Genomic DNA, 20,352 nt, shown 5'->3' with positions numbered 1-20,352 from the left:
AGACATTTTTACGCAAGCTTACCAACCCGAAGGCAAATCTCTCTATTGCCACTAACCAAACACACATTTTACACACCCACTCACACTTCTATAAAAGTACTAATTGCCATCTTGGCCTCTAGCTTTTCAGGGCCAGTTTCAGGGTTCCAACTGCATACCTTTCACCAAGATGCAGACACACATTTCTTCTTAAATTACACGTGGAATTTGATTGCCTGAATGATTTAATATTGTGCCATATGTTTCCATTTTGACTATCAAATGCGAGCTTCTGCTCACACCCACAACCAGACAGCAGCTGGAGAGTATCACGCTGCCTACCACCATTCTTCACGACTAGAAGGCACATGAATTATGCGTTAATTTTTGACAATCTTCCATAAGCTTGTCATATTTTTTTCCCTTGGGGCATATAACAATGTGAAGTCCGTATGTGTGTACCCCAAATCTAAAGCTGTGGCGTTTGTCTGCAGCAAAGGAATCCATGGGGCAGCTGCCCCTTTGTAATTCAAAGCATCACATTTTCAAGGGTGTTTCTTCATAAAATCCCCAAAACATAAGATGAGCAATGGTTTTATACTCTAAAGTAGAATCTAAATCAAAACAATTTTAGAAATAGTGCAGAATATTATTCACTTAAACTGTGTTCATTAATTACTGCATTACTCAAATTGCAATAAAAAATGTACTTTTACAGATTGAGACCAGCACCAAAGACCATCACTCTGTGCAGATCAATAAGTCTGAAAATCAACCCAAAGTCTGACACCTACTAATCCAGTTAACATGTGGTCTCTCCACTTTTACAGCAAATTCACAGTTCAATAGTTATAAAGTGTTGCTGATCCCTGGGTGTGTTGAATGACTATCTAACAGAGAGCTGCGATTCCACTGAGTGATGGCCAGTGAAATTATTCATCTTATTATATCATTCTGTAAATAACTTTTGATATGTGTCTGGAACACATGGCCAACATCTCACAGCCATTCAAATTCAGGAAAATGACCATTCACCACATCCTTGATGTCTGGTCTTTGCCATGCCGTTCAGGTTATTTCTACTATGATCTGTGTATATGTTTATTATTGAGTATTGAGTGAATAAGAAAGAAAAAGGGTAAAGCTCAGGTATGTTAGCAGCTCTCATCAGCATTTTGGAAGCTTTTCATGTTTATACATGTGTACTTGAAACTTGCCCCTGTGTGGGCCAGATATTTGACCCTTTCACTGGTCTTAGGTTTGCCTTTTATAATCTAAAGCAAATGGACTACTGTAAGCGCGGGTGAGAGTAGGAGCAAGCCTTAGACAGTAAAAGTTCAGTGCGGGCAGGCAGATGCAGCGGCAGAGATAAGACCAGAGGCACGGGTATCTCCTCAGCGCCAGCAGGGTGTGGCTGGCTCCGTACAAGGACACAAACAAGGCAAAATGCCCAATATTCTATGGCTTTATTGCGCCTCCTGTGGTCTCAATAAGCAGTGGCCTAAAATCTGTGCAGTTTATCTCCATTTACACAATTTTCCTATTTGCACTGTATGTCATGCAGCTGGGAGATACATTTTTTTAAGTTTCTTCTTTAGTTGCACTAAAGCTATAAGACTAATGCACTAATAGGTAATAGAAGCTAAAAGAATTCACTTAGCAGTAGCATTTTACAAACTGCATATCTAAATCAAAATACGTTTGGTTTGAGCACTATTGATCTGGTGAGATATCTCGTCTAGACTCATGTGGTTCATTACATTTTATGACTTGGCCACACCATGAGGTTTTTATAGATATCAACAGGCTTTAAGATGTCTGCTAATGCTGTCCTCTTACTGTAGAGCGCATTTATTTATTTATTTATCAGACTCTCCTTCCAAACAAAGGCTAATAGCCTAATTTCATGGCATTTTCTAAAAGTTGTACTACAGAAGGCTATATCTGAATAATCAAGGACATCTGAAAGTTAAGTGTTAACCAATGGTTAGACGTTAGCTAATGCTTGGAGTTAAAACCTCTGGAGCTGGGGACAGGGTTGGACATGTGTCAACTAGAGAGAGTAGGTTTTATTTAGCTAAACCTTTCATCTTTCCATTCAGTGCTGGTTTGCCCCACCATATTGAGGCTTTTATAAGGCTGGGTAAAAGCTGTGTGGCTAAAGTAGTTGCAGTGTGCTATCTTTATAATGACAGAGAGCCTTTACCATGTAATTATGCACTGTAGAGTGTGGCAGGAAGATGTATTGTTTCAGATGTGTGTGTGTGTGTGTATTTTCATTTGTGTGGGTGCTTGTGAGAGCCATTCCTTGGTTACTGAGCCCAACCCAGCGTTACGCTGTAAGCCTGTTCTCTCCCTGCTGACTCAAAAGAGACAGCAGTGATGTAAAATGTCATATGCAACTATGACTCTCTTACATTTTGTCACGCTATCACCCAAACCATGTCTTTGACACTTTTCCCTAGCAACGTGTCATTTTCCTTTATGTGGGCCATGTCTTTTAAGGCCATTACCCTCAGTCCCTTCCAACAGGTTAAAGCAAACCTATGCATTATATTTTTCATGAGTTTAACGCAGTTCATACTTTTTCTTGCTTCTTAGTTCATCAGACTCTTACAGGGTTCATCAGCATTCAGTTTCACTTCAGTTTGATCAACTTCCTTAGGTCTGAAATGAAATGTGCTGATCTGAGAGTATTTTTAGGTATGAAAGTAATCTGAAATTATGTCTATTGTTTTGCCTATGTTTAATGGCCTGGGAGAAGCAATCACGTAATTTATTTAAGATACAAAACAAATGGTTTCAGTAACCCGAATTAACGAAAAAATGAAAGCATGTTGGGGACTCTTCTGTGTGTGAAACACCCCTCTTTGTAGGTGAGTGATTATTTGTAGCTGTCTCCTCTCTCTCTGGATAATTTCTTTATCATGGGATAGATTTAGCAAATTTGCAGTGTTGCAGTGGGGGGAGTGGTGACCTGCTGGCTTCCTGTTTGTTTTCAGGCCTCAGTGGAGCAATGGCCTCTAGGCTCCCTGCTCTGAGTGCCCTTCATACATTAGTGTGGGAAAGCCAGATTTACACAGTATGAAGGCTGTCCTCTGCTGCTACACAGTATATGGAGCACAGCACTGACAATGTACTGGTCTTGAGTGAGTGTAAGTGTTCAATGAAGATAGGAAATCATTACAATTTAATAAAAATTAAATCTTTAACTGAGCAGGTACTGTAGATATTAGCAATAGGTCTGTTCCATTATGGTGATAATCATAATACCAATTATGTCGGCCTGTTTTAAAACAATTACTAATTTTATTAAGGCTTTGAAGACTTAAACTTTAAAACTTTAAATATAATTGGACTGGAATTTAAAAGATTACATACAAAATCAGTAACAATTTTATATATATATATATATATATATATATATATATATATATATATATATATATATATATATATATATATATATATATGTGTTTGATGTAAATTGGACACATCATCAGTGATGACCCTGGGGTCAAAGGTTGTTTCAAGTCTTAAATCATCAGACACTATCACCTGATTACTCCCAGCTTGTGTCCAAGTAGCCCCATACCCCATGGTCAGCCCCTCTTGATTAGAGCTGTGACAACAATACCCTCAATACAGAGCTTACATGATGCATACCACCAAGTTGAGATTATTAAACATTGTGACACCTCGCTGTCCACTCTATTAGGCATATTTTCTTTGTTGATCCACCTTGTAGATATAGTCAGAAACAGGTATAGGACATTCTCTAGTCCTGTTGGTATATCATAATGAAAAGTCTTATAATGTAAAATAATGTTGCATTGTGAGTATTTTTTTAAGACAAAGATATACAAAAAAGCTAATTCACCCAGACAGTCTCCTCAAATGTTAAGTTACCAGTGTAGGCTTGTGTGCATATAACAGTGTGTCTGATATATTGATCAGATACTTAATTGTGAGGCACGGTTTCTCTCTACCATCTCCATTTCTATGCCTTATATCTTCTTGTCTACATCGTGTCCCATTCCCACAGTGTTTTTGTACACATCATGGGTGGTTGATTTAATTTTGATACTGACAGTGTGTGGCAGTAAAACTTTGTTGGCACTCTTCATTGTCTGCTCCCTTCCACAATCTCCCCTTGTCTGGTTTGAGATCTTACTCTCTCTTGTCCACCACAGTTAGCTCTTTCAACTTTCTGTAACGAACTTCAAACAAGCCGAAAACATCCAGGACCTACTCTTGCCCGGCTGCTCCTGGCTTGGACTCTCGAGTGGCTCATTAAAAACGGATTACTGCTCCTTAACCAACCTGACTCTAGAGCACTCATTAGCACAGTGATTGATCATTTAATAAATGTAATACTCTCTCTCTCTATGTGTGTGTGTGTGTGATATTTCTGGCCCAGAGGACCACCTTAGAATGTTTGTCCCGTTCTGTCACTTATTTTAGAGAGCTGGTAGGAAAGTTGAGTGAGTGGTTTTGTCTCTCTTACTTTAAATCAAGTGTCTAGTATTATTTGTTAAATGGGATTACTTGGCACTGCAGGTAATGGCCATTCAACTCTGAGACTCCCATCTTAATGCTTCGAGCTCAGAATGGCAGTGCGTTACTATTATTGGAGCCTGAAGAAGCCCTATCTTCATAGCTGTCTTTCCCTTGATTTGATGTATTCAATAATGTAAAAAGCAGTATTGACATTTTGACCATTATTTTTGCAAACAAAGTGATTAAGCTTAGTTGTTTATTAGGAGGGGCCTGTCATAGAGGCCTTGTGTATTCAGGAGCCTTTAGGAGGTCGAGGTCAAGTGGCTGGGTCTGATGCCTAATTGCTGTGTTGCTATAGTGAGGAAAAACAGCTGGAAGAAAATGGTGGTTCCGATTATGAGGAGGTGCACCCTTTCTGTCTGCCCTGTGTTTGTGTAGCCTCTTTCTCTACTGTCTGTGTCCTTTCCCATCCCCAGACCTCTTCTTTAATTTGTCTCTCTCACGACCCCTTTCCTCCCTCTCTGTCATTAACCTGTGATTGAGGAAGCCTTTCGTCAGTTTGGCCCTGCAGCTGAAAAGAGAGGAATGAGAGCCTGGCACTCCTCCTCTGTGGCGGTATGAGAATAAATCTTGCTTTGTCTCTAGTTCTTGTTGTACGCAGTGGCTTCTCTCTGCCATCTCAGTGAAAGCCTCCCTCACCTCATTGCAGAGTTACTGCACCAGTGAAGTACCACAATAAATTGCCCTTTTAAATCTCCTAGAATCTGGAACCAGTTCCAGAGGCTCCAGTCATTATTGCCTGTGACGCAACTGCGGTGTCAATATCTGCACCTGTGCGCACACATCGGCCCACACACACACACACTCTCTCAAACAGCTAATGCCAAATGGATCTTTAAGATTATCCTTGTGCTGACAGTTGTGAATGAGCTCTGATAATGGGCCAGGTGATTTTTATTTGTCTTTAGCAATTCACACTGGTAGGGAAGGCTTGGTCTTGGCATCAGCTCTTACCCCTTTCCTCCCCCTGTTCCCTCTTTATAACACTATCGCCCAAACACATAACAGAATATAAAGCTTAGAGTTGTTTTTGTGTATTTATGGTCCTCTGACATGTTTGGTTTTCAGGTTTTTTTTTTTTTCTTTGACCTTTTAGCAGCTTAATCCCAGCATTGAGAGAGCCTGGAGTGAAAGTGCAAACAAAAGCCATATTTACTGTAAAGAAAGTCCTTGAATGTCTGTGTTAATCAGTATATGCTCAAGGTACTAGTTTTCAGATGTATATTACTCAAGACGTTTCCATGACTTTGTTTGGCCTATAAACATCCTACCTTTTACACAGTTTTAAGATCGCTGACAGGTGTAGGCCTTTAATGCAAGGACTAGCTCACACTTTTTCATCATGTCTTTTTCATGTGTGTTTTGGACGGGTTAAGTCAGGATGCTGTGTGACCTGTGTGAGGTCAATGTTCAGCTCAGTCTGCTGTAATCTCTTAATGGCACCTATGGGCATGTTCGCAAAGATGTCCATTCACCCGGTCAAAACACAATCACACCCTGTCTGTTAGCAGTGGCACTCCAGCCTCCTCCTTTACTCTTTGATATACCCAGACTCTTTCCCATTTTTCGTTTATGCATTTCTGCATTGCTCTACTAAAGATGAGGAAAATAACCGATGTCCCAAAATAAAATAGATTTTTTGTAGAAGCCAATACAATATATAAACACTGTTAAAGTCATAACTGTTCTCATTCCTTAGTAGAGTATATTTTTAGTCAAATTCCAATTCACTGTTGTCTTTGTAGACAGAGAGTGCGTGTGCTATACTGACCTGCCCACAGTCCTGATCTGTTTCATATAATGCAATGAAGAGGAGAATGAGGCTAAGGCAACCACAGACTATTGAGCAGCTGAAGTCTTCAAGAGAATTGACAAATCACAAATTCTTGTTTTTATTGTTTACAAAATGCAATATAAAAACCTATTTCAGCCAGCCACACTTCAGGTCAGATCCTCTATACTAACATGTTATATTCAATGGGAATTGTTCTTAAACGGTCATGTTAAAACCAATATTTCAGTTTTGGAACATAAACAAATATTTTAGCAGGACTTCAGGCAAAAAAAAAAAAGCTCAAACTTATGCTATGGGCCTTCAAATTCGAGATTGCATTGCTATCTACTGTATGTATTTTTAGCAATAGTTTTGTTGTTCTTGGGTCTGTACACATGCCAGAGGCCTAAATGAGGTAATATATGGGCAGATAGTAAGCGTCATGATGTCAGCAGTCCAAAAACTGATGTCAGCACTTTAACAGGTATGTTTGCTTGCGCTGATATCACTTCCTGTGAGATGTACTCATAGACTTGTGCTGCCACTTCTCCAAATGATGGGAATAGAGTCACGTGTTACAGTTAGGTTACTTCTGCTGTGTTTTCTTGACTGTGAGACCAGACTGCCCCCTATCTGATTGCAGAGGTATTACTGTGAAATGTCTGACCATTTTTTTGGGAACCAGTCAAGGAAATAGTTGATTTTGAATGGTTATTAATTGAAAAAGATGTGTTGGCAGGGCTTATGTCCTGTTTTGGTTCACCCCACAATGAGACATGTCTGAGACATGTAGCTTAATTTTACTTTAGCAGACTGCGGGACAACAGTTTTCTCTTTCCTGTTTGTGGATAGGCTCAGTAGAGCAATGGGAGTAGCTTTGGGCTGTGATGAAGGAGCTTCAGCATTGCACAGTTTATTGTGGGTTGAGTGTGTGTGTTTATTTTGCGTTATCAGACACATGGGATTGATTATGGATTTATGAAATCAGCGTTTGGAATTTAGCCTTAGTTTCTGCTATACACAACACTGCTAGAACAGCTGCACCTTGCAAACAGACAAGGCAAAGGAAGTCTGGTAAATTGAATGTATTGAGTCAGTATTTCTGATGAAGAGAGAGAGGAAGACGGACATGAATAGGTTTCCTCTGTCTTGTGCAATGTTGTCAAATCCTATTGATTTGTCACTCTGATTTTGTTCCTGTCATTATTTCCATTGCACTCTCTCTTCTCCCACTTTTTTCCATCAGCTTGTTTCCTCTAGCCTTCCCCTTAGTGAACAAAGAGGGAATGGAGCACCACTCTTTACCTCTTGCATTCTTAGAGTTTACAATATAGCACTGTTATAAACTATGTACAAAAATGTAGTGTGTGTTGTTTTGTGAGCTATAATATCAAAGTTGGGGTAAAACCATCTTGCAAGTTATAACAGAAATATTGAATATACACTGAAGTGTGTGCGTGCGTGCGTGTGTGTGTGTGAATATCAGTGTGACCTTGCCTTCGGCCTCGGTTCATTTAATATTGGTGCTGACTCATGAGACTGAGGTTAGTAAATAGAGCTGACAGTAAAAACATGCACATACACTTTGAAACGTTTATATTTACAAGACAAATTTATTGTGCTAATTAGATTTACACAGGTGTAGTTTGCTTCTATGATAATGTATCATTTTAAAGAGCCTAACATTTTGTTGACATAGTGTTTCTGAAATATAGCACCAAAGATGTTTTGTATGGTGATTATCATTATACATTTTTTGTCTGTTCAGAAAAAATAAAGGCATATTTTATATTGAGTCAAGTCTAGTTGAATGTATATTATTTTTACAGTTTTACACTCACACGATTTATTTGACCTTTTCTTTGCTTTGTTTGTTTGTAACTCTCTGTGAGGAGTTTGGTGTGTTCTCCCAGTGTCTGCGTGGGTTTCTTCCGGGTGCACCGGTTTCCACCCACAGTCCAAAAACACGTTGGTAGGTGGATTGATGACTCAAGTGTCCGTAGGTGTGAGTGAGTATGTGTTACCCTGTGAAGGACTGGTGCCCGCTCCCACCTTGCGCCCAGTGATTCCGGATAGGCTCCAGACCCACCGCCTGTTGGTGTTTACAGCAAACAGGAAAATGTATTTGAATACAAAAAGGTAAATCCTTTGCTGCTCTCAGGGGGCAAACGGTGACATTGGTTGGGACGATAGTCCTGTGTTTCCTGTTTATGGAGAGTTTTTGAATATACAGGATATTTGAAGTATGAAATTTAGGATTATAATATTGTAGTCAAGGCTTTTAGTCACCTGTCAATAGTTTGGGCAGTGCCCCCCCCCCCCCTTTTTTTTGTTAAAATTTAATTGAATGTTATTTGGTTACCATGTAACTAGTGGGTTTCTGGTAACATGCAAACCAAGCATGTAGATCTTGGCCCACAGTGACATCACACATTCAGCCACAGATTTGTGTTTTTTACGCTTTAACCACTTGCAATTTTCACCTTCCCTTGTCACGCTACTCCTTCCTGTATGACTGATTCTCTGCACTACACGCTCTCTTTGACTCTCGCTGCTAATTATCAAAGATGGGGTTCTGTGGCAGAAGTTTAGAGATGAGTAGGTATGACTAAATGTGGTCGGACAGAGAATGTTCTGTAATTAAACACTGGAAGTTCCCTAATGTATTTGCTGGGGATCTTTTTTTAGTGAGTAAAAGGACTGTTATGGTTCCTCCTATCATGGCACAGTTGCTTAGATTTTACCAGTGCATACTGTATTTATTCAGCACTCTCATGGACAAATGGCAGAGTTCTGGTCAGGTCATTAGATGTCTTGGATATTCCACCTCTCTCGCTGTTCTCACACTGCATGGACGTAGTGTGAGTAAGACCCCCTAGGCCCTCCAGTCTGTACAAGCTGACTCACTGTTAACTGCTCATGCCCTGTCTGCCCATACAGACCCCCGACGACACTAAAACAAGATTTAACAGAACACATTTAGCAGGGTCAGTGCAAACTAATGAGTCTGTCTGTCCAATCAAGTACCTTCCTAATATAACATACAAGTCTGATGCCTCATGTCAAATACTGTTCTGATTGCAGAGAGGCACTGATGGCAGGGTCATTCTCTCTGACGTCTGTTCTCATGTAGCTCACACATACAGAGACGATGAGCATGCACATACACCACACTCCCTTCAGCGCTATGTGCCACTTCAGTGTCAGTCAGATCCAAGCAGTTGTTCACACCACACACTGAGGATGTGCACCACACCGACTATGGTGGTGAGCGGCAGTGCTCGGTCATAGCAACAGATATACACAGACATAAACAGACAGACACACTGACACACACACACTTAAACACACTGACACGCACGTTGTGAGACAGGAAGGAGAAACTGTTGCAGTTGAAAATGTTGCCATGTTTATATTAAATATTTTATTTATTTGATGCACTTTTCTTCCTGATTTAGTAAAATGGCCGGAGCAAGAGCTAAAAGCCAGGCACTTGTTTCAGAGGAAAGGAATTCCATGCAAGAGTGTCAGGGAGAGAGAGAGAGTGAGTAAGAGAGAGAGGAACAGAGTCAGAGACTGAACAGACTTAGTAGGGATGATTAGTCTCATCGGTAGCTTGTTCAAAATCATACAAGGTAGAGAGAAGCTGAAAATTGTAACGGCCACAAGAGCGACGACGACTTTGCTTTACTGGAGGAGAAGGGTTAAGAGAGAACTGAGAACTTTTACTGGAAGCTGTGATTCAGTGAGAGACCTGAAGGAACAGGAAGGAGATGCTGCTAGCTCGCTGGACTTTGTAATACTACCGCCAGTAAGAGACTGAACACAGCTGTGGTGTGTTCAGGTTTGCGTGCTTTGCTTTTTGCACGCTTTTTGCTTTTTATTTTTAAATCTCTACTTGGTGTTGTTTTCAACATCTGTAAGGCCCAAGGGACCTGAGAAGTAGGTGGCAGTGAGGATGGATCTTTCAGACCCAACTGTGTTGACCCCTGTGCTGTTTGTGGCAGCACATTTCCTGACGGCGGCTGGGGTGTGGCTCTATCGTAGGCACAGGCTCAGACAGACAGCTGTTGATCTCCGTGGTAACAAATTCTCCCTCTTCTGTATTTCTGTCTTTATCTCCCTCCTTCTCTACTTTTGATGTCCCCCTTGTGGTCTGGAGTGGAAGGCACAGCTTTCAATGGATTTCTACTCCCATGCCTTCCATTTCTGTTGCTAAATAAAAGCTATTTGTTTGTTTAAGTGCTGAATTATACCTGAACATTATATATTGAAAGCAGGCAGCTTAAAGAAAAACTCACCATATTAATTTTTTATGTACACATCGTTCTATACACACTTTTTAGGTCAGTTGACTGTAAATTATTAATTTATTCATCTTCATCTATTGTATTTTAAAAGCAATATCTATTGCCTAATTGACACATGTCTCCAACATTTTCTTCTATAATCAGGAGTATCAGGAGTATTAATGCAGTAACAGCCTCAACTCCTAACACTGGAATGCTGCTGTGATGATTTTTAAACTTGAAGGATGTTTTAATTTCTGAGCAATTTTAGTATATACCTGCAGTCATCACAAGCGCATATGTGAGTGGATGATTGGTCATGGACCAAAAATGTCCTTTCAGCTAATCCTAGAAATATTGTTTGATACATTTTTACTGAAGTGTTTTCTGAGTTCTTTATTTACATCTTTTTCCTTTAGCTTTTAACTAAAACTCAGCACTAAACTTACAACTGCAGTGGGCTACTGCGCTTGTGTTTTTTCTCCACCTGTTTTCAGACTGTTGCATCACCAGTCAGTGAGCCCCCACAGCGCCCCCTCCCTGTGGCTCTCTTAAATGCACATGACCATTTCAACCATGTTCTTAAATACAAACAACTCATACATCATAGATACGGTCCACATTTTTAAATACCCTTTATACTGTCCAACCCTAATGGTGATTTTATGCTGCTTCAAAGCATTCAGTTACATTGGTATTTAAGCTGTGGGCCCAATTAAACATCTGTCAGCTCAGTTTGCAAATTAAAAGGGATGTCTACTTATTGTGGGTCATGCATAAGGTATGTACCTGCTGTTGCTGTTAATTAACAAAAGGGATTGTGTTTGTTTATTGCAGAAGCAATGGTGCTGTGTTGCTGTTGTCTTAGGTGCGCTTTGTGGAGAATGCTGGTCTGAATTTCTCTATTGATGATGAACATGAACTGACACCTGTCATATTTGGTGGGACATTATGGCCAGACGGACTGAAGTTGATAGGATCACAGAGTTGCTGTGGTAGTCTGGATCTGGACGCTTTAAGGAAATGTGACATTATCCAGCCGCCTGGCCCCCTTTATGTAACACACTGTTCATATTAGTGGAAAAGTCAGCAAGTGAATAAACCAGCTGTGTACTGCTACTTATTTGTGGGTTAGAGAAAGAGGTAGTGTATTATGTAATTTTCACTAGTTTAGAGTATTCTGTACAGTTCTTTCTGTATAATATTGTAATATGTAATATTAGCTGTGCACAGTTTGTGTTTTTGTGCCGTAAAATAGAGGAACACTTGGTTTATTATTAGCTGCAACAGGAAGCCGTGTTTCTGGCAGAACATTGGGCTGAGCTGGGTGGAGTCCAGCAGCTGCATTCTGTGTGTCTCTCTCTAACTGATATTTTAGACTGTGAGACTATTGTGATTTAAATATTTTGTCCTTATAAATTAGAACATTATTCACAATCCTAGTGCCCAAATTCTTTGCTTGAAATGTTTGTTGCGGTACACATCACACATGTCTGGACAATACACTCTCACTCACTGAAACACAAGAGCCAAGGTCTAGTAGGCTGGTATTTACTCATTGTAGTGCCAACACGGTTCAGCTTGTTCAACCTTGCAGTCCTAATAGACTTTCAGTCTTAAACGGTTTAGTACATTGGATTACTCTGTCACTGATCAACAGTCACGACAGCCACTAATCAAAATAATGAATCCTGGATTTTTTTATTGCCAATGATGGTGTTAAAGGTATGACATGAAGTCAGCCTCAAACCTTTTTTCCCCTCTGTAAATAACATTTGAGAAGAAATCAGATAAGTTCAGTACAGATTATGCATGGTGGTTTAACTTGGTCATTGTCGATTGGTGGTGTTGCATATTTCCCATTGTGGTTACAAAGAGGTGTGTACATAATTCATTCCCTCTCATTAGCCCTTATAATAAGAATTTGTAGATTTTTGAAAGATCACAGGTTTTCTAAGTAACATCAACATCTTCACATTCTGGCTCCGCAGGGCTGATGTCCAGCACACCATCCATGCTAAAATACACCTGATTCAACTCCCCTGGTATTTGCCAGGTTTATGGGGCACTAACAAACACCCTTGCTGTAACGTCTCAATGCTGGGTCAATGGCTTTGCATGTGTGCTGTATAAACAAAGTGGGGACACTGTACCCGATGTTTCCATTTGGTTTGGGACTACAGATCAGTGGTCCATGGACACAAGGAGCGCAAATTAAATATAAGTTAATCGGATGATGGCAGCTGGCTGGCCTGAGGGAGCTCTGCTAATTGCTGGGATTAATGTCATAGCCAAATTTGAGCTGTCCTTTTGCTGGTTCCATTCTGAAATATTAGGGCTATTGTTGTTTGAATCATTGCTGCTTTTGTGGGACTGTAGAAGAGGGAGAATAGGGAGAAACACAGTGCCAGCCTCTGAGTGTCACTGCGTGTGGATGGCGGGAGGGAGATAGAGAGTGATACTGAAATCTTTAAGAAAAGATGGTACTGAATGAGAGTGCTGTGAAAAGTAGAAAATCAAGAAAAGGGTGATTCTCCAATTGGACTGAGCCACACAGCAACAGAGAGATTAGACATGATAACCCTCCCTCCTGCTCTCTCTTTGGTTAAGCGTACTCTGTGGCATTAGCTCTTAGCGTAAGCTCTGGCTGATATTTATAGTTCAGAGTGCTGCCGAGGAACAGCGCGAGGGACGCTCACGAAAGAAACCTGAGGAAAAACGCTCTTCGACAACAACAGACACGGACAACACAGGCTAAGGAGGAGAGTGGAAGGCACAGACTGACGGACAACAAAATTGTGATGGTCTCTTTATCTCTTGTTTTCCACAGCCAGACGCAGAAGGACACAGTCACTGAAGGAAAGTCGCTCCCGCTCTCCCCATAAAGCTCTGAGGGAGGGAGTGTGTGAGTGTGTTTACATGCCAATAGGCATGCGCATACTCTGGTGGATAGGCAGGATTTCTCAGTTTGGCGTGTAAATCCTTACAGATTAACATTTCAACCAGGACACCAAAAAGATTGATTGCATTATGGATTTTCTAAAACAGGCTGGTTTCTGATTTGCTGATTAGAGCTGTGGTGATTGTGGTTATCTTTTAGTTCATGTTAGCTTCTGTCAGATTGACTTAGATTTCTGCTGATTTGCTGACTCATTCTGTTCCTATTTGCTTGATTGTCTTTGTGTTTTATTGATACATTTTTTGTGACTGGTTTTGACTGGTAAACGGACCTTTTAACACACACAGGCTGTCAATGCTAGAGAATTTGGATGGTGACCCAGCTCCTGAACCTCCAGGCAATCCCCTTTGCTACCGTGCACTCTGTCCTATTGCGTCCACGTCTCACCCTCCCCACTCGCAAAATATCCATTATTCATTTTGCCCTGTAGCCGCTCATGCATAAAAGCAGCGCTGTGTGATCGACTTGTTCCCAAAATTCCCCAAGTTACCTCACTCCATCTCCCTCCCTTTTCCCACAGACTTTCTTTCACTTTCATTCTCCTTCCTTGCTCTGTGCTAATCTATTAAGACTACATCACTTGTTAATGCTAGGCAACCAGAAACTAGTATTTGCTTTTGTCTCCAACACACTTAAGCAATTTATTTCTGTCAGAAGTACCTCTTCCGACACAGAGTCTGTAAATGAGCTGTAGCTGACTGATGTTGTCCTGGCCTACTTTCCTATAGCACTCTTAGTTAAGGCTGGGTCAGGCTGATGGTGGACAGGTGGTTTGGCTGAAATGTTATCTTGGCAAAAGCCTGGGATTAGTGCACCAGAAGGTGGCAGAGCACACTGAAGAACATGCCGCATGACATCAGAGGAAGACCTAATCTCCACGCTGCTCTGTCAGTTTCCTTATGCCTTGTAATAATTAAAGCAGTGTCACACCCATGCGTTCAGGAACTTCCTTTTGTCTTGGCCGTTAAACTCGTCAGACTAACAAGACCTAGAGCTTTCAGTGGTTGAGAAATTTCTATGAGTGTGCCCTGTCTGTATACTCAAACACAAGTACTGGTCTCTCTATCAGCCAGTTGTAAAAGGCGTGTGAAAAATGATACGGAAAGAACGAGTGTGACAAAGCGCTTCTACCTCTGTGTACAGCTGCATGAGTTGAAGGAACTGGATGAACTGAGAATGCTCTGAGTCGAGAGGAGAACTCTAGCCCTTTTTAGCGTTGGGGGAGGAGCATTCTGTGATTCTGACACACACACACGTGCACACCAGAGCACTTTGAGTTCAGCTTTGACATGGCTGCGGCCGTAGCACATAAACAAGTGAGTCTCACACTTAGCAGCTTTTCTTCAGGGCTGTGGATTTGGCCTGTGCTCTGATTCCTCTCTGGACCTTTATCCTGTGTGTTTTTGGATTAATCAAGCTGTCGGTACAGAACATGGTACAGAAGAGAAAGCAAGGGGAGAGGTAACTCGTCCTGGAATATACAAGAGGGGTAAAGAGAATGTGGCCGGACTTCTATAATGAGCAGAGGCTCAATGCTCACCTGCACACGCTCATGTGCTGCACAGGTCAGTTTTTATGTGTCTGTACCAATGTGCTTATATCCCTGGTCATTATTACTATTATTATATATGTGTGTTTACGTATGTGTGCAATGCTTCTGCTAATCACAGTTGTTTACCAAATGCCACAGTACAGTTTGGTTGAACATAAAGGTGCTAGATATTTGTCCAGTGCTGCTATTGGCTTGAGGGAGTGTGTAACACGTGACAGTGACACAGTATGTGAATAAAGAAGGAATGTGTACCTCACAGTGGCTCAGATGTTACTACAGTTCTTCTTGGTCATGTTTGCGTTCACATATCAATGATTGATTGGTTTTACTGTAAAGGGTAATATACTAGAATTAGTAATGGGATACAGTATTTTTGTGTCTTCTGATTATTTTTATCCAAATATCACTTCTGATGCATACAACTCATGATATCCAATTCTGAATACTTATGAAAGGTTCAATTCTTAGGTTTAAATAGGCAGGATTTCATTCTATGCTGTATCAATTGAAGTGTTCATTACATAATAAATACAATATATATTCTAGTGTGTGTGTGTCTTAAATATGAGCAGAATAAGACATTTCGGAATTGTATACTACTTTTAAAGGCTATAAAGTCTGTTTAATCAATGAAAATCTAAATGATAGTTGCTGTTGTGAAAAGCAGACAATTATTAGAACATGCCCTACCGTATAGGGCTTTTATTCTGGAGAGGAATTTCCCGCTTTGCTAAGAAGAGCATTCATTTAGAAACTCTGCTGTTTTTTGCAGTTACTTGCTGCTTAATGTTTGTGACGAATCTCATGTTTTTTAAATGAATCTTGAATGAATTTGATATGTAGCACTTTTAGGATGACTTGGTTTCAGTTTTAGAGTGGCTGTGTCTTAGAAGCTGTAGTACTTTGTCACATTGGAATGGTACCTGATCAGTAAGGTTGCTTTTGGTTTCAGTACCAATCCAGTGTAGCAATTTGAGCATGATTATTGTGAACTAGTCAAGGCTGTTGACTCTTTATGCATCTATATCATTTATTTATATATATATATATATATAATACCTTTTATATATCAATCTGTCCATCTATATTTATCATTATACATTCTTATGAACATATATCTGAACATGGAATATACATAAGAATGCCATACTCTTCAGTGTGGTTGAGAGCACTTGGAACAGGCTGTGGTGTGTGCACGCCCGTGTTTGTGTATGTGTGCTCATTCCATACTTTCTTTGAGATACTGAAGTAAGATCTCGTTAAGGTGCTTGACCTGAATTCTTTTGGGGCCAGAATCTTGTTTTCCAAAGAGATTGACTGCATTTTTGTCGCCACTTTATTGAAAAAGGGATTAAAAGTGTGTGTGCAGGGTAGTGCACAACTCGGTGAAAAAAAGAAACACTGAATGTACAAGGCCATCATTATTGTGAAATGTGTGTGTTTATTGAAGTTTCTTATTAGGATGATATGTGTGTTCACATCTCAGAAAGGAAGTGGGCCAACAGGATTCTGCACCACATGGCCTGCTGTAATCTTAGTATCACCATAGTAACCACATCAACGGAGGAACTCTTGGTACAAGAGGGAAGGGGAAAGAGAGTGTGAGAAAAAAGCCAAGGGCAGTGTCAGGGATGGATAAAAGTTGCTTGTGGGCTATGGGATCAGATTCTATTCTGAGCCAACCTGCCTCACTGCACTGGTGTCTTAAAGCACCACTCCTGCCTGATTTATATAGTCAGCTACACATGCATTTTGACAGGTGTATTAAATAATACTTATTTATTTTTAATCATACTACTTTATACCAGAACATGTTAGAGTTGTCCTTTGATTGGTCAGAGATTAGAGATAGCATATCTGTGTAAATTAATTTCTGTATAGGGCTGATATCAGCAAAAAATGTTTGCTTTAAAGTAGACTGATCCTGACAACCTACTTCTGATTTAGTTTTAGATATTTATTTTACAAGACACACTTCAATATTTAAGTTATAATTAATAGATAATGTTAACACTTAATATTTAATGCTACAAATATTAATTTGTAAATAAAGTGCTAAAAATAAAATTAATTTCAATTGGTCAATAATAATATTATGTTACACTTATATAGGGCCTTTTACAAACCCAAGGTTCTTTACAATGTTTGGAGGAAGGAATAAAAGCACAGTTTAGAGAAGGACTGGACAATAATTAAATATCAAATATATAATTTTACAATATAAAATGTTTCAATAGCACTTATTTTTTTTAAACCTATTTTCAATATTATCTACAATATCTGTCACTGACTGATGGTCATGACAGGGCACTGTCGTCAGTTCAGCAGTCAATTTAAAAGTGAGTTTAAAAAATATTAATATTGACAAAGCCAATTGGTTTATGTTTGATAGTGATGTCATGATTCTTGTTTGTTTTTGGAAGTTTTTCACTGGATTTTTTCTGTTGTTCATATCGATATCAGAATTGTATCATACCAACCAAAATTAAGATATATATTGTGATATAAAATTTTGTCATAATGTCCAGCCCTAGTTTAGAGTGTATGAAAGTATTCAGAAAATAATTACATTTTTAGCTGAGTTTTGAAGGTTTTGGAAGAGACTTAGAAGAGCGAATAGATGAGAGTAGAGAGTTCCAGAGGGTGGGGGGCAGCCACACTATTAGACCTGCCACCATTCGTGGAGAGCTTGAACCTAGGAATAGCTAGAAGAACAGAATCTAAGGACTTTAGCTTGCATGAAGGTGCGTAGGGGAGTGGTAAGTCAGAGAGGTATGCAGGTACAAGACCATGCAGGGCTTTAAAAGTTATCAACAGGATTTTGTAACGGACACACTGAGAAACTGGCAGCCAACTGATGAAAAATAGGGTAATATGATGAGACTAAGACTCTGGCTGCAGAATGTTGTATATAATGTAAAATGTGAAGACTTTTAGCAGGTAGACCATAGAAGAGAATAATGCTATTCTAGAAATGATGAAAGTGCACACCAGGATCTCAGCATCTTTAGATGTAAGTATAAGGTCTGGTAATATGTAGATGTAAGTAGGCAGTTTTGGACAGAGTTTTAATGTGAGATAAAAGCCAAACAGAACACTAGGTTATTGAAAGCAGAGAATGGGCTTACAGGTGTGTTGTCAATGACCAGGATAGAGCATTTTTTTTTTAGCTTGAGAAAGGTGGAGTTCAACCAGTGTTTAAATTCCTGGATATATGGATGTAGGGAAGCATTCAGTGGGTTTGACCCTAAAACAGATCTGTGTGTCATCTACATAGCAGTGTAAATTGAGGCCATGGCAGTGAATTGTATGACCAAAGGGTAGGATATAAATGATAAATAACAGGGCCTACAACAGAGTTTTGTGGAACTCCCTGAGTGACTGTAGCAGTGATAGATTTGTGTTTGCCTTTTGTAGCAAAATGTGTTTTATCTGTTAAGTAGGATGTGAACCAGGAAATTTAAGAATTGATATTGGAAAACAAAGTGTGGTATTATACTTGTGCATATGCTATCAACATTACTAAAACTGACAAACTGTTAAAAAGACTACAAAATGAGTCCTCTTAAGTGGGATTTAGTGTAGAGCATTATTTGTAACACCACTTAAAGTGATTGTGGTCTGTTTTCCTTTGCATTATTCCCAGATGTGACACTGCTGGTACATTCTTTTTCTTTCATGTATAAAGAATTTCTTGTTCTAGTTGAAGGCACTTTATTTATTTATTTTTCTTTTCATTCAGTCAGCCAATGCATGACTAGGGTGTGTACTAGGCTAATCATGCTAAAATGTAATAAAGTAAAATTGCTAGCTAGCTAGCAGTGTTCAATGTCTCTGCCGGTTTACGTCTTTGTGATAAAGTTACAATATAGTAACAGTCATATTTGGGGAAAACATTGCATACTTCTCCCATGCGTAAATGTACTTGTTTGAGATACTGCTTTAAATCTGTGATGTGAAGCAATGCTGGCCTACCTTCACTTGCATTTGGTTGTTAGCTGCTATCTGTTTGTTTACATAGAGCAATAGAGAACCTGAGATAAATGTATGCACTCCTCAACATGGCGTGTAAGAAGTCAACATTGAAAGGCAAATGGAACTGTTGAAAATTATGGAATATTTGGCTTATATATATCAGAACCATTGTTACTCCCTCAACACTGATCTATTTTTGACTTTCAGCCTAGTTTCCAGTTTTAGTTCAGTCACTCTCAATACAACTAATCTTGTTCAGCAGCAAGTTTGTTCTGTAATTGAATGCTAATTGCATTTGAGTTTAAGCATTACAGTCTTTAAAAGGACTGGAGAAATCTGTCTGATTTTGTCTCTCTGTATTTTTAGCACTCTGTCTGCAGAAAACATGAGGTTGGGGAGGAGCCTCTAAATAATACAAGCTAAATAATGATGCTGCAGTTCTTCTGCTGTACAAACATTAACCCTCTCTTTCTTTCTCCTGCATCTCTCTACCCCTCTCCCTCTCTTTCTCTCCATCTTGCAGATGAGCGAGACAGGGTGCAGAAGAAAACCTTCACCAAATGGGTCAACAAACACCTCATCAAGGTACAGACCAACTTGCTAGGTTATTTTAATCTTACTGCTGAATATGGAGATAAGGGATTATTGATTTAGTTTTACAGAACACGCCCAGCCAGCTCAAAGGTATTGATAAAGTTAGGCTGTTTTGCTAAGGTGAAAAGGTTGCAGAGCATGTGACAGCAGTTGGACTGTCTTAAACATGACATGTAAGGCTAATTTTATGAATTCTTACTCCACTGTGATACACGGACATTTTTTTTTCAGCTAAACCTCTAGTAAACAATCTTGTAAAGCAGGTTTGATTGTTTACTGTGTGAAATTAAAGAAAATATCACAGTGTACTCCACAGTGCATCACCTCCATGCGGCATTTTGTGGTTGCCAGTGTCTGCCTTTCCAACCTGCCTTATCACAGGGAGGTGCAGAAGTGAGGAATGTTGGGTATTACGGAGCAGGATAAGTGAGCACTCGGTGGACAAGGTAGTGGAGCCTGTGATCTCATAACTCTGGCTGTTTTACTGTAATGTAGGTCAGACTGCAGGCAATGGGAACTTGGCATAGGACTGATGTAACTTTAGACAAATGTTGGACATAGTGAGTTATATTTGCTGAAACGTTGTGTGACCTACTGGCAGGCTGTAATCTTAGAGGGGAATGACATTACTCAGTGACAAGTGCTCACAAACAGGCAGGATTTCAATTAA

The 20,352-nt window shown here is 39.8% G+C and overlaps 1 protein-coding gene across 1 annotated transcript in view; it reads left to right on the top strand.

Moving 5' to 3' along the window:
* Nucleotides 1–20,352, top strand: part of macf1a (microtubule actin crosslinking factor 1a) — a 152,952-nt gene that overhangs the window by 32,421 nt on the left and 100,179 nt on the right. Inside the window, exon 3 of the mRNA XM_066673522.1 lies at nt 19,612–19,673. Coding sequence (XP_066529619.1) covers nt 19,612–19,673 — 62 coding nt within the window. The remainder of the gene's footprint in view (nt 1–19,611; nt 19,674–20,352) is intronic.

This window comes from Hoplias malabaricus, chromosome 6 (genome assembly GCF_029633855.1).
Source record: "Hoplias malabaricus isolate fHopMal1 chromosome 6, fHopMal1.hap1, whole genome shotgun sequence".
NCBI classification, from domain to species: Eukaryota; Metazoa; Chordata; class Actinopteri; order Characiformes; family Erythrinidae; genus Hoplias; species Hoplias malabaricus.
The sequence above is the reverse complement of the archived record's forward strand: the minus strand, read 5'-3'. Positions and strand labels throughout refer to the sequence as shown.